Source organism: Coniophora puteana (assembly GCF_000271625.1).
Source record: "Coniophora puteana RWD-64-598 SS2 unplaced genomic scaffold CONPUscaffold_8, whole genome shotgun sequence".
In the NCBI taxonomy this organism is placed as follows: domain Eukaryota; kingdom Fungi; phylum Basidiomycota; class Agaricomycetes; order Boletales; family Coniophoraceae; genus Coniophora; species Coniophora puteana.
The window spans coordinates 413,410-425,074 of record NW_006913060.1 but is presented as its reverse complement, the minus strand read 5'-3'; the positions used below and the strand labels follow the sequence as shown (position 1 = coordinate 425,074).

Sequence of the window (11,665 nt, the reverse complement as noted above, 5' to 3'; positions counted from 1 at the left end):
ACACGATGTTAAGCAACGGGACTTTGAGGCCTGGGGGAATATCACTTTCAAAAGGATTCAGACCGTGCGAGTGTATTCGGAGGGAGCGAAAATGGAACAAACAAAGCAGTAGTAGTTATGAGTTTGTTTTAATCTAACCCATAGTGAAACATTACGCAGTTTGTTTCACATGACAAAGAGATGGCAGACTGAGCACGAACGCATTTCTGCACATCTCAGGCAAAGCTGTGCATACGCTGTTGGGTCCATTATGATGACAGACATGAGGACACCTACGGTAGGTGCCTTCGGGCCTAACTAGATGACCCGTAGTTCGGAGGGCAGTTCTGCCACGCCAAGCTAGCGGACCCACTCCGCATGTAGCATATTCTAGCCGAAAGACATTCTTCATCGCATTCAGACGCTGCCGCCGAGCTTTTGCTCTGATACGTGCTAAAAAGCTACAAGGTCATGTTCAGGTTAGACTTGTAAGTTCGAGAGATACAGACTGCCTACTTTAGCAAGCGATGAGTTGTTCTCCATTTCTTTAAACATCATCGTAAGGAAAAGACAATGGTGCATGATGAGGCAGTCTCACGTTCGGTTACGAGGTGCCACCATGTAGCGTTCAGAGGAGCGTCCTCGGGCCAATCGATATCGCCTCCATATGCTTCACGAGCGCTGTACTCGAAGAAATATGATGGGCCGTACTCGAGCTGATCGTCAAGGCTTGGGTATTCATTGACCTTACTCACCCAGCTTGGTTTGTGCATCAGGAAGTGACAATGAACAATGACAGCTTCATCGCTCACGTATATGCGTTGACAATGTCGAATGTCTACGAACACAGAGGTGAGCAAGCCACTTCTCAAGCCAAGACGAACTAGCCCTTTTCTTACCGCAGAATCGACTTCGTAGACACGAAAACCGGAATTCAAGTTGGTGAGCGGAGTAAGAGAAGGGCCAATCTGGTTGACATGTCAAGTGGCATACTGTTTATGATACGGTGACTTTACCCATGAAACAGTTTGAGCCGTTTCTGCACTCATATTGGTCCCGTTGTTGGCGTAAAAAATCTGTGATAGAATGAGATAGATAATTCAATGGCGTGTTCAGACGTACAGAGAACTGGTCTTCATGCGTGTGACCCCAGAAAATGTCTGGAATCAAAGTAAGCTGGAGGTTAATCTGTGGAACGCACTACTAACTCGCGATGACGTGTGGCGAGTAACGATCCACACTACGGAATGTCAACTTAGCACGACTCAGCTCAGGTCTGGTCCCTACATCTGGTAAACTGAAGACACGCCGTCAGCTCTGATACAAGTTGAATCAGGGGTAATGGCACTCACACAAGTTACTCGGGTTGTTGAGAGTGTTGGTCCCATCCCAGCCACTAAGAACGTGACCGATAATCCACACTGGATTTTCTCAGTGCCCAAATGATGGCTGACTATGATAACGACCTTACCTCTCTCCTGAGCATCTTCTGAATCCTGAAGCTCGTCCGCTAAGAAGCGTAGAATTCCGAAAGTATCCGGGTCCGTTGCATTGATGTATGCGAAATAGTTCAGGCTACGTATTGTGTGGGTCAGCCTGATGAAACGGATTATGGGACGGACTCACTTGTACCCTAAAGGTCAAGATTGAAATCAATCAAGCAGATATAAGGCGTATGAATGCGAAGTACATACACAAGTTCGTGTTAAGGGATATGATTTTGAGGCCGTCGGTGCGCTTGACGGAGTACGCCGCATAATGAGTGCGAGCGTACTCTATCGGAGAGCCAGACATCCATCCCTCATGCTCCCACATCTTGGAGATGTGCTCGTAGAGCCTGCGTCCATATCTTATTGCCGCTCACCCACAACCCTTGATTTAGCTTACCAGTTGTATTGCGTGGCTAGAGCGCCACCCATAGAGTACGGAGCTGACTGGAATCTACACGAGTAGATCAGTAGGACATCGAAGGCTATGTTTAATATGACCACTCACTGATCGTATATATCATGGTTTCCGAGTGTAGCATATACGGGTGCCGGGCCAACGTATTTTTTGAGGACGTCGTAGATTACCACCTACACGTATCTTATCCCAGGATTTCATTGACGCAAAAATCATACTTACCTCCACATACTCGACGAATGCTCTGATGATTTTATGAGCTCAACGCGGCAAAACAACGATGAGGGTGTAAATGATACCTGGAGTACTGGTTTTCAGGATCATGAGGCGTGATATCTCCGGTAAACAATGAGAAGTTAAATCCTCCTTCCTCCGTTCCGGTAAGAGGTGGAATCGCCTCCATGGCAGACAAGAGTAAAGAATATGGTGTGTCGCTAATTCCACGTCTAATTCAGCTCAGGAAGAGGAATATGTCAGTTAGCCCCTCACCAAAGGTACGCTCCGAATCGAGGTGCTGGGAAAAGTACTGTCTGAGGACTGTCAGTAATGTTGACGTTCTTGCGACAACAGAGGTTATCTGTGCAGTTTGCCTCAGCTCCAGTGGCGTAACCTGTCGCCAAAACCGTTAGTTTGGCTTGAGTAACGGGAAATTGGAAGAAACGAACGCGGGTCAAGGTGCAGGTCTGAAACGTGGAGAACCTTCAGCAACTTTCCGCTTGGCTGTTTCGGGGGAGGAAGCGGGTCTGGTTTTGGTTTCGCGAAGTATCCTGTCATATTGAGTGGGGAGGTCGGAGGCATAGGACATAGACTGAGGAACCACCAGCATAACAGCTACACAGCCAAGTTCAGCCATGAAAACATACGATCAAGGATATGGAGCACTCGCCTGTCCATCGTAGCCCCCCAAGTTTCCGTACGAAGCTACCTGAGTTAGGACAGGACCGTAGGCGGTCCAGTCGTACTGCTGTTGACAATTCGGGGCGAAGCCAAAGTGCTCGCAGATCGCCACTGCCAGGTTCGGCCCTTGCTCCGGAGCGGCAAGTGCCAAAAACTTGGCGACCTCGAGCCCTGCTTGGCACTGAGCGCACGTGTTGTTTCCAAACGCAGGGTTCTTCGCTATGACCTTGATCTGCTCGATTGCTTGTTCGAGCAGCGTCGTGCTGGAAGCGGCCGGAGGGAATGTGTGCGGGTCCCATGTGTCGTTCTATGGCGTCGTGAGCTCACACGGTACAGTCGAGATAAAATGAAACACAACTTTCGGAAAGTCGTTCGGATCGGTCAGAACCAGGGGGAACACTTTATGCTGGATGTTTCAATCACAGCAGTAAGTAACTTATGTCGACTCGTCAATGTTCGGGGCAGACGTACCGTCACTGGATCGGAGATGACTGGCTGTACCTGCGCGGACGTCGCAGTGGGAGAGTTATAGTAGGATGCATATGCAGATGTGGGGAAAGCGCCCGCTGCCGTGTAAGTCGACGGCACAATCCCGGTATCCGCCCCTGAGACAGAGCCTATGCCAACCGCAGCGAGCGCAGCACACAATAAACGCCACATCGGGGTGGTCGCCAGGAGGAAAATACGAGTGCACGGATCGACGGGCTTGAAACCGAGTAGCATTACGCTTTATCTGCTGCAGCGGGCGTCAACGTTCTTGGGGGGAGCGTATGTCCCGCTCTTAAATTACACCAGCTTCTGGTCAGGAGATCGCGAACACGCGCGTGCGAGAAACGTGCATGTACTCATTGGACAATCAATCTACGAGAAGCTTGCTATCGCGCGGCCCGGGTTGGTGAACGCGAGTAGAAAGTGATTGAACAGCTAGATCGGACCTGGCAGCGTGGATACACAGTAAAAATACACCAAAGGGTTGATCGGAAGTTTCCGATGAAATTTATCCCGTAGATATCTGTTATAACTGAAAATCGGCGTGTTATTTAGGTGGGGAAAAGAACGATGGAAAGGCTTACTTTCAATACGCTCAGTTTCGTCCACGCTGAGAGTGTTGTTGAGAGCAACAACGGAAGGCAACACTGACGCGTGCGCGTGAACCTGGAGTTCTCGGTGTTTTCCGGAAAACATCCTCCGCGAGTAGTCCGATGCTGTCCGAAGGTCACTAAGCGTCGTCGATGTTATTCGTAGACAAACATCTATCCAAGGACCCCAAGTTTAATAAAAGATGAACACCTCCAAGCTGACCCGCCACGACGTTATGCAAAACCAACTGCTGCCGTAATAATCTATTGAGTATAGGCTGTGACGACCTGAAGAGAAACGAACCAAGGAAAGAAAGAAACCAAAGAAAGAAAGAAGGAAAGAAAGAAAGAAATCCACAAAAAGAACGAAAGCAAAATGGGAGCAATTAGGGTAAGAGAATCCGCGAGAATTAAAGCCAAGAAAGAGTGAGATACGGTAATCGATGCCGTGTATGCATGCTGAGTTTGAGTATGTATGCGTGATAGTTTATGTTCCTCTAGATATCCACATTGAGTTTCGTTAGACGGTGCGTAGCGTAGAGTAGGTCAGACGGCCGGGGACCAGGGGTATCGTCTGGCGCGTCATGTTCATGACAGTGGAACCAGGAATTGATGCGGACCCTCCGAGAAATCAGGTGAGCGAAGGCGGAGCCAGGGACTGCGTAGATGGCCTTGAAGGCGGCATCGAGATACTGGGCGTCTGGACGTGGATGCTCGGCGTCGAGCTCTCCAGCGCGGTCCCATTCTGGCGGAGCATCTTCCGCCACCACGGCCGCTTGCCCACGTTCTCCTCTCCTCCCCCGTTCTCGCGCTGACCACCATAGATACTGAGCTCGTCGAGCTCGCCCGGCGCCGGCTTGCGCCGGCGCAGCGACGACGGCGGGCGCTGCCCGCTTGTGCTCGTCCGGCTCGTGCTCGTGCGCGCGGTGTGGAACGAGCTCGCGTCGTCCGCGGGGAACAGCGCCGAGAGCGCGTCTTCGGATCTGTTACGCACCATCCACCACCGGCGCCGGCGGTCGCCCTCGCCGGGGCCGAGTCTATCCCCGACGGCGTCATCGTTGTCGTCCGCGTCGTACGTGAGATCCTCGGCGGACGCCGCGAATCGCCACCTTGCCTTCTCGTGCTCGTCCATGATCTCCGCGTCCTCAAGCGCGCTTCCCGTCCCTCCGTCCCCATCTGCATCCCCGCCTACACCAAGACCCGCGCCGTCGTTGTTGACGCTAACAACACTGCGCGCATCCGCACCGTGGAGATCGTCCTCGTCCTCAGACGCGCTCCCGCCAACATAATACGTAAACGGCGACACCGTCGTCCCCGTCGTCGCCACGGGATTAAACAGCGCATCCACGAGCCGCTCCGTCGCTCTCACGCCATGCACCTCAGGCAACCTCGACAGATCAAACGGCCGCGTGCGCACCGCATTCCCATGCGCATCGCGCTGCTGCTTTCGTCGCTTCTTCTTCCTCCGCTGCGCACGCACGTCCTTGCTCCACTCGCCCAGGCCGCCCCAGAACGCGCTGCCGCCTGTCTTGTCTTTGCCGCCTGCCGGCGAGGGATGACCGAGCTCGCCAAACGACGCGAACGCCGATTTGGACGGGGTGCCTCCCCCGCCGGAAGAGGCCGACAGGGACTCCCCGTCCGAGGACGAGCATGCGCCGCCGGTGCTGCCGACGTAGATGTCGCGCGGGCGCGTGCGGTACACGTCGTTGTCGAGCAGCCCCGCGACTCCACCGAGGATCTCGCCCTTGGGCAGCGGCGGCGCGACATACGCGGTCTCGCCGCCGATGTGCTCGAGCTGGATGGTTACCTGGGAGGGAGGGAGCAAGTCAGTGTGGTGTAAGGCAGGGGAATGGGGGCGCCGATAACGCACCTTGAGCACGGCGTTGGTCTTGCTCTGCCTGAGCAGGTACCGGCGCGTAACGCTCCCCGCGTCGACGTACTGCGCAAGGTTGAGGGTGATAGCGCCAAGCCGCGGATTAGAAGGCGCATTCGGGTCACCGGGGACGACGCGCTGCAGTAACAAATATCACGAGTCAATCATCGTGTGGCGGAGCGAAGAGCACCGAGAATTATCCATTCTTACCTGCATAACAACAAACCGCGCCTCGCAGTCCGCCAACTCGCCCACCTCCTTCTCTTCCTTTCCTTTGCCCTTGTCCTTGGCCTTGACCTTATCCTCCCTCTCTTTGCCTTTGTCCTTCCCCTTCTTAACCCCCATCTGCAAGACAAAGTTCAGCGTCTGCTCCCACTCGACTGCGTGGTCCTTCAAGGGCCCGAACAGCGTATGTCCTTTCGCACTCGCGAATTCCTCAAGGGACGGCGCGCTCGTGACGAGCGACGGCTTGTCTGAGTTCTGTGCTCCCCCTCTAGTAGCTGTTGGAAAAAAATCGGCCGCAAGAGCAAGCACGGACGAGTCGAGCGACGCGGCAGTGGCGCTCCTCGGTGCGCCCGGATAGAGGTGGCGCAGATTGCGGAACCCAGGCGTGCTTCCGGGTGTATGAGAAGAGGCAGCGGACGACGATGTCGCGCTGCTTGCAGTCCTCTGTGTGCTGACGGTGTGCAGCGAGGACGGCGGACGGTAAGGATGAGAATTCGGCGCGGATATTGGGCTGCTCGCGGAGACGACGACGGAGGGAATGGACATGAACGGGCTGGGATCTCCGGGCCCCTGCCCATGCCCTTGTCCGTACGAGTTTGACGTCGAGCGCGTGCTAGTCGACGCTGCGATACTGTGCGCATCCGACATCGACGGCGAGCCTCCCCGCTCGTGTTCGTCGTGGTGGCGCCCGGGCCCCGGTTCAAGCTCGCGCATACTCATCCCATCTGACGAGCTCCCGCGCGGCGACACCTGCCCCAACCCCGCATCCGCCGCATCCTCGCCCTCTTCCTCTCCTAACGCGTTCTCCTCGATCGTCACCTGCCCCGCAGGGGCAGTCGCGCTCTTCTTCAGCGTCCGCTTCGGCTTCCCGAAGCCAGCCTTGGACGGGTTGGTGACGCCCTTGACGCGCCACCGCACGCCGAATTCACCGCTCACGAGCGGGACGCTGGACAGTTGGTGAATGTTCACACGAGCGAGGAAGAGCGCATGTTTGGGCAGGAGCTGGCCGAGCCCGAAGCGCGGCTTGCTTGACGGCGGCACGTGCGCTGATGAGCCTGTGGGAAGAGGAGGGACAGGCGGAACATGGTAGTCTGAGCTGGGAGCAAGGGTGAAAGCGCGGGGGAGGAACGCGCTCGGCTTGGGTGTCTCGTCCGGGTTGGAGTAGTTGGAGTGGGTCGAACGGTTCGACCTGGTCGAGTGAGAGCTGCTGGGTCTCCTAGCATCACTGGTGTCAGTATTTGGCTTGGACTTGGGCTTCTTGGACGAGGTATCGGTTTGCAGAAGTGTGTGGAACGTGTTCGCGCGGTGACCGGTCGGCCGGATGGTCGACGTGGTCTCTGAGCGAGTGACGGGTGTTTGGTACAGATCGTGTACCGTCGCGTCAGGCCTAGCCGTATCCAGGGACGTAGTCGTAGGTATTGTTGTCAGCGGTAGCGACTGGTCGAGGGGGAGGGAAAGAGGGGCATGAGGGAGGTGCTTGGCGCGGATGGTGGATGAGCGCGGGCGGAGAGCGTGGCCATTGAGCTCAGGGTCGTTCAGGGCGTCTTTGTCGGTGTACAGCTGTTCTGTAACAGTCTGACCGTTCATTGGAGACGTGTGGCACAAAGGAGTACGGTGGTGGATGCGGGCTGGCTGGCTTCAGCGTCATGGGCTTGCGGGAACAAAGGCAGTTGTCGTCGCTGCTGGTATAAGCGTGGGTTGGTCATCATGATAGTCCAATGGGGATGCTTATCTTACCTCGCTGGTCCTCGTTGTTCCTTGCAAGAAACGGTCTAGAGGGAGAAGAGAGAGGACATGGTTGGGATGAGAAGAGCGCGTCGACGGTCAACACTTTCCATTCTGGACGCGGCATCTCATCGGCACATGCCAAATTTATGTCAGAAAGCTCTAAATACAGTTTCATTCCCATGTTATCCCCAACTTTCATAAAACCTTGTAGCCTAACTCTCCCCACAAATTTGCAGCAAACACTATCCAATGCCGTGCTCATAGTACTCAAATAAAATAGAATGTCCCCGTCCAAAAGTCAAACAAAGGAAACGACAAAAGACATCCCCAGCGTTCAGCGCTTGTTCGTCTCCGCCGCAACAACCAAAACCACAACCGCCAAAATGCCCACAAAAACAACCATCCCAATGATCACCGCCCACCGACACCGCTTCACCCACCGATTCACCGGCATCCTCCTCTCCCTGTCCTCGTCGTACAGATCATGCTTCAGCTCCAGCATCGTCCGCGAGCTCGCACCGAGCTCGATAGCCGACGGCGCAACAAACAACCCATATCCTCCATACGGATGCGTAGACGGCGTCGACGACCGCGGCTTCTCTGGAGTCTGACCCTCACTCTGAGCCTGATCCTGAGGTTGCGGCTGCTTCTCCTGCTGCCTCCCCTTTCTCTCCTTCTCCTCTCTCCCCTGCTGCCTCCGCCGGCTCCTCGCCCACCTCGGCAAAACGCCCCCCTGAACGCCCCAATACGCATCCTCCGGCTCAGCGGGGACGAGCCACCCGCCCACCAGCCAGCACCACGGCATCACAAATCCCATCCAGAACAGGATACGCGCGACATCGCTATTAGTCCCCGCTCTCGTCTTGCCCTTGCCCTTGCCCTTGCCGCCCTGCGCCCATCCCCAACCTGCGCTCGTGCTCTCGCTGTTGCTATTGTTGGGCGAGTACTTGGGCGGCGGATGCGCTAAGCACCGGCGCGACGCGATGCTGGACGCGACGAGCGTCTCAGCCCTCGAGGACGCGAACAGCGTCGACGAGGCGAACCGGCGGTCGATGAACGACGACGATGCAGACGCAGCCGAACGGCGCGCCTCTTCGCCCGAGCGCGCGGACTGCTCCGACTGCTCGCGGCGGACGGCGTGCACCGAGCCGACCTCCGCGTCGGGCGCGTGCGCGAACGGATCGTGCACGGACAAACGCGACGTCGAGGGCCCGAGCTCGGTGTCTTCGAACTCGAGGAACTCCGGTCCTGGGACGATGTACGGGTAGTTCGACCACGGGATCCTGGCGTGCACAGGCTCCGGCGGCTTTGGGAAGGAGCGCAGCGTCTCGTTGATGTCGATGCCCAGCGACGACGACGGGCTCACATCCTCCCTGTCCTTGACCTGACCCCCACCCCCGTCCCCTCCCAACTCAACGCCCAACACTCCACCCATCCCCACTCCCACTCCCGCTCCTACAACTCCCTCCACCCTCTCCCTCTCCCTCCCCTTCCCCCTAACCACATTCTCCTCCTCACTCCTCCCCCACGGACTCCTCGGACTAGCCCCATCATACGCCGTCGCAAAACTCTCCGCCTTCCCCGAACTCGGCCACGACTCCCTCCCCGTCCCAGCCGTAGCCGGCCCCGCAACCCGTGGCCACGCCTCCGTCTCCACACGCGGCCGCCGCGTACTCGACGGCGAGGACACCGCCTCTCCCGCGCGAACAGGCGAGGCCACAGGGATGCGCAGCGTGTGCAGAGGGCCGGGGAACTCCGGGCGCAGGTCGATGGGCGGGATGACGGGCGGCGTCGCCGACGACATGCGCGAGGCGCCGCCGAGCGTGTGCGTCGAAAGCGGAAGAGAACGCGTCGAAGAAAGACTGTGCGAGCGGTTGAGCGGGCGGGAGAGGAACGTCGACTTCGTGGACCGGACGGGGGACGGCGCCGGGGCTGTGAGCGCGGTGAATCCTGCAGTTCCATCGTCAGCGAGCACACAAAGGAAGGAGAGAACGAAACAAGCTCACTCGACGCCCCGCTCTCCTTCCTCAGCCGCTCACCCTCGCGCGGCATCGGAACCTGCAGCGGCTGCACACCCGCCATACCCACCGCAACACCCGCAACAGGAAACGGAAACGGGTTCATCGCCGCATTACTCGGCGACGGCACCACCACCGTAACAGGCGACACCGGCGACCGCGCGCTCCCACCCGCACTCGTCGCGACACTCGCCCTCGCACCCGCACCCACACTCGCGCCCACACTCGCGCTCGGGCTCATCGCCGCACTCGCCGTACTCGTGAGCGCCACGGGCGACGTGCTCTTGCTCCCGCTCGACGTCGGCGGGAGCGAGACGGGCCGCCGCTCGGGCGAGAGGTAGTCCTGCTCGACGATGGGCGAGAGCTGCGCGGCGAACTCGCCGTACCCGCCCAGCGCGGACGTGCTCTTGGACGAGGTGATGCGCGGGCGCGGTGCGAAGACGTGGGCGTGGTGCAGTGGTGACGGGCTTGCTACCGCCGCCGCAGGTCCCGAACCGGACCCAGAGACAGAGCCGGACGCGGAGGGTCCAGCTGCGCCTAGTGTGACGGTTGGGCTGTGGTCTGGCGGTGGTGGAAAATGCACGGGTAGGGAAAGCGTCGAAGGAGACGGTTTAAGTTTTGGTGTTGTACTCGTGCTCGGGTTGGGATTCGCCGGACCTGCCCCTCCCCCTCCACTCGCACCCGCATTACCGCTTCCAGATGCGGGGGAAGGTATCCACGAGATATTCGACGGCGTCGACGGCGACTCGAGCGAGCTCTGCGATGAGCCGGTCTGCTGGTACCACGACGTGTACGGGTACCGCGGCATGTCCTCCAGGTCGAGCGGCGGGGGCGAGAGCGGGCGTAGGGGCATGTCTGCGGAGTGGAGGCTAGTCGCGATAGGTGTGGATGGCTCTACCACTACAAACTCGTCTTCCTGGCCCTCGCCTTGATCTTTTGACGGTCCAGGTTCTAGACGCGAAAGAGAGGTGGCAGGACGCTGGGATTGGGACTGGGGCTGCGACGTCCGATCAGGATCAGAATCAGAATGGGGCCCATTGGCCTGGCGTAGGCGCTCGTCGCTGGAGCTGTGCACGGCGGTCTCGACCCGTACCTCGAGCTGGGAGTCCCGAACTGATGGGCCCGCCCGCTCCTGTCCATTGCCCTTGTTCTTTTCCTCCTCCTGGTTTTTTCTGGACTTGGTCCGCGAGGACGAGCGGAAGAGGTTGAGGAAGGACGACATGGCGTAGGGCTTTGAGTCGTTCGAGCGGAGTCGGGCGTCTAGTGTGGGCTAGGGCTGTGGAGTGTATCACAGGTTCAACAGGCTACGCAAAGAGGCAGTGGACGTAGACAGAAAGGAGATGCCGGTGATAGTGTAGAGCGTTGGATAGAATAGTGTAGACAGTAAGATGCCGTATAGTGTGTTGAAGCAGAGAGAGAGAAGTCAAAGGACCGGACGCCGCTAGGGTTATAAAGCAGCAGGTGCAATGCGCACTGAGCGAGGACCACGCGAGCTCGCGATATTAATGTCGATGAGGGCGGGCCGATGGAGCAGACCAATTGCGAACAGGGAGGGCTTGTGTGGGTGTACCAGGCCCAGGAGGGTGACAGAGCCAGCGGGCGAGGGACATGCGGCTGACTGCACGAGGGAGGCCAACATGCAGACTGGCTGTTGGACCAGAGCACCGCATCCAAGATGCGATTGGAATCCATGACGTTCATGATCGGCGTTCACTTGCAAGAAGTGCTTCATCGTAGCGCAAGATGAGTTGCGTTGGGGCGATGAAGACAAGGATTGGGTGGGTATATGCGCACAAAACGTTGGAGTCAAGTATTGTAAGCGTCTGCCATCGTCCCGAAACAACCGGAAAGGTCGACATGAAACGGTGTTCGGCGTATCACATCTGTGATCCAGTCAAAGATGAGGAAGATTGACTCGTTTGAGGCTGATATGAGCAGCACCGTGGCTGGGTGAAAGAAGC

At 57.5% G+C, this 11,665-nt stretch overlaps 3 protein-coding genes across 3 annotated transcripts; all 3 read right to left on the bottom strand.

The window, feature by feature from the left end:
- Positions 1-67: 67 nt before the first annotated feature.
- CONPUDRAFT_137892 (sphingomyelin phosphodiesterase) lies at positions 68-3,519 on the bottom strand. The gene is made up of 22 exons (XM_007771772.1): positions 3,253-3,519; positions 3,140-3,187; positions 2,771-3,088; positions 2,550-2,715; positions 2,374-2,494; positions 2,184-2,318; positions 2,107-2,128; positions 1,975-2,057; positions 1,867-1,920; positions 1,674-1,816; positions 1,606-1,612; positions 1,451-1,554; positions 1,332-1,400; positions 1,267-1,276; positions 1,188-1,219; positions 1,102-1,139; positions 996-1,055; positions 879-947; positions 792-817; positions 578-738; positions 496-524; positions 68-440 (listed from the first exon to the last, which is right to left on the bottom strand). The coding sequence occupies exons 1-22, from the start codon at positions 3,502-3,504 to the stop codon at positions 294-296; spliced, it is 2,094 nt and encodes a 697-aa protein (XP_007769962.1). The 5' UTR covers positions 3,505-3,519; the 3' UTR covers positions 68-293.
- A 358-nt stretch (positions 3,520-3,877) lies between these two features.
- On the bottom strand, positions 3,878-7,556 carry CONPUDRAFT_166319 (uncharacterized protein). Its single transcript, XM_007771771.1, has 3 exons — positions 5,944-7,556; positions 5,731-5,871; positions 3,878-5,667 (listed from the first exon to the last, which is right to left on the bottom strand). The coding sequence occupies exons 1-3, from the start codon at positions 7,543-7,545 to the stop codon at positions 4,492-4,494; spliced, it is 2,919 nt and encodes a 972-aa protein (XP_007769961.1). The 5' UTR covers positions 7,546-7,556; the 3' UTR covers positions 3,878-4,491.
- Positions 7,557-7,863: 307 nt separating this feature from the next.
- CONPUDRAFT_166318 (uncharacterized protein) lies at positions 7,864-11,665 on the bottom strand. The gene is made up of 2 exons (XM_007771770.1): positions 9,693-11,665; positions 7,864-9,636 (listed from the first exon to the last, which is right to left on the bottom strand). Exons 1-2 carry the CDS (start codon positions 10,924-10,926, stop codon positions 8,021-8,023), a joined length of 2,850 nt encoding a protein of 949 aa, XP_007769960.1. The 5' UTR covers positions 10,927-11,665; the 3' UTR covers positions 7,864-8,020.

Excerpts from the sequence above, each read along its gene's own strand:
- CONPUDRAFT_166318 (XM_007771770.1), bottom strand. The coding sequence starts at position 10,926 with ATGTCGTCCTTCCTCAACCTCTTCCGCTCGTCCTCGCGGACCAAGTCC. Across the intron at positions 9,637-9,692 it reads GAAGGAGAGCGGGGCGTCGA|GATTCACCGCGCTCACAGCC; the intron begins GTGAGCTTGTTT and ends ATGGAACTGCAG.
- CONPUDRAFT_166319 (XM_007771771.1), bottom strand. The coding sequence starts at position 7,545 with ATGAACGGTCAGACTGTTACAGAACAGCTGTACACCGACAAAGACGCC. Across the intron at positions 5,872-5,943 it reads CGCGGTTTGTTGTTATGCAG|CGCGTCGTCCCCGGTGACCC; the intron begins GTAAGAATGGAT and ends TTGTTACTGCAG. Across the intron at positions 5,668-5,730 it reads AGACCAACGCCGTGCTCAAG|GTAACCATCCAGCTCGAGCA; the intron begins GTGCGTTATCGG and ends CCTCCCTCCCAG.
- CONPUDRAFT_137892 (XM_007771772.1), bottom strand. The coding sequence starts at position 3,504 with ATGCTACTCGGTTTCAAGCCCGTCGATCCGTGCACTCGTATTTTCCTC. Across the intron at positions 2,495-2,549 it reads AGACCTGCACCTTGACCCGC|GTTACGCCACTGGAGCTGAG; the intron begins GTTCGTTTCTTC and ends TTTTGGCGACAG. Across the intron at positions 739-791 it reads GACATTGTCAACGCATATAC|CTGGGTGAGTAAGGTCAATG; the intron begins GTGAGCGATGAA and ends GCACAAACCAAG.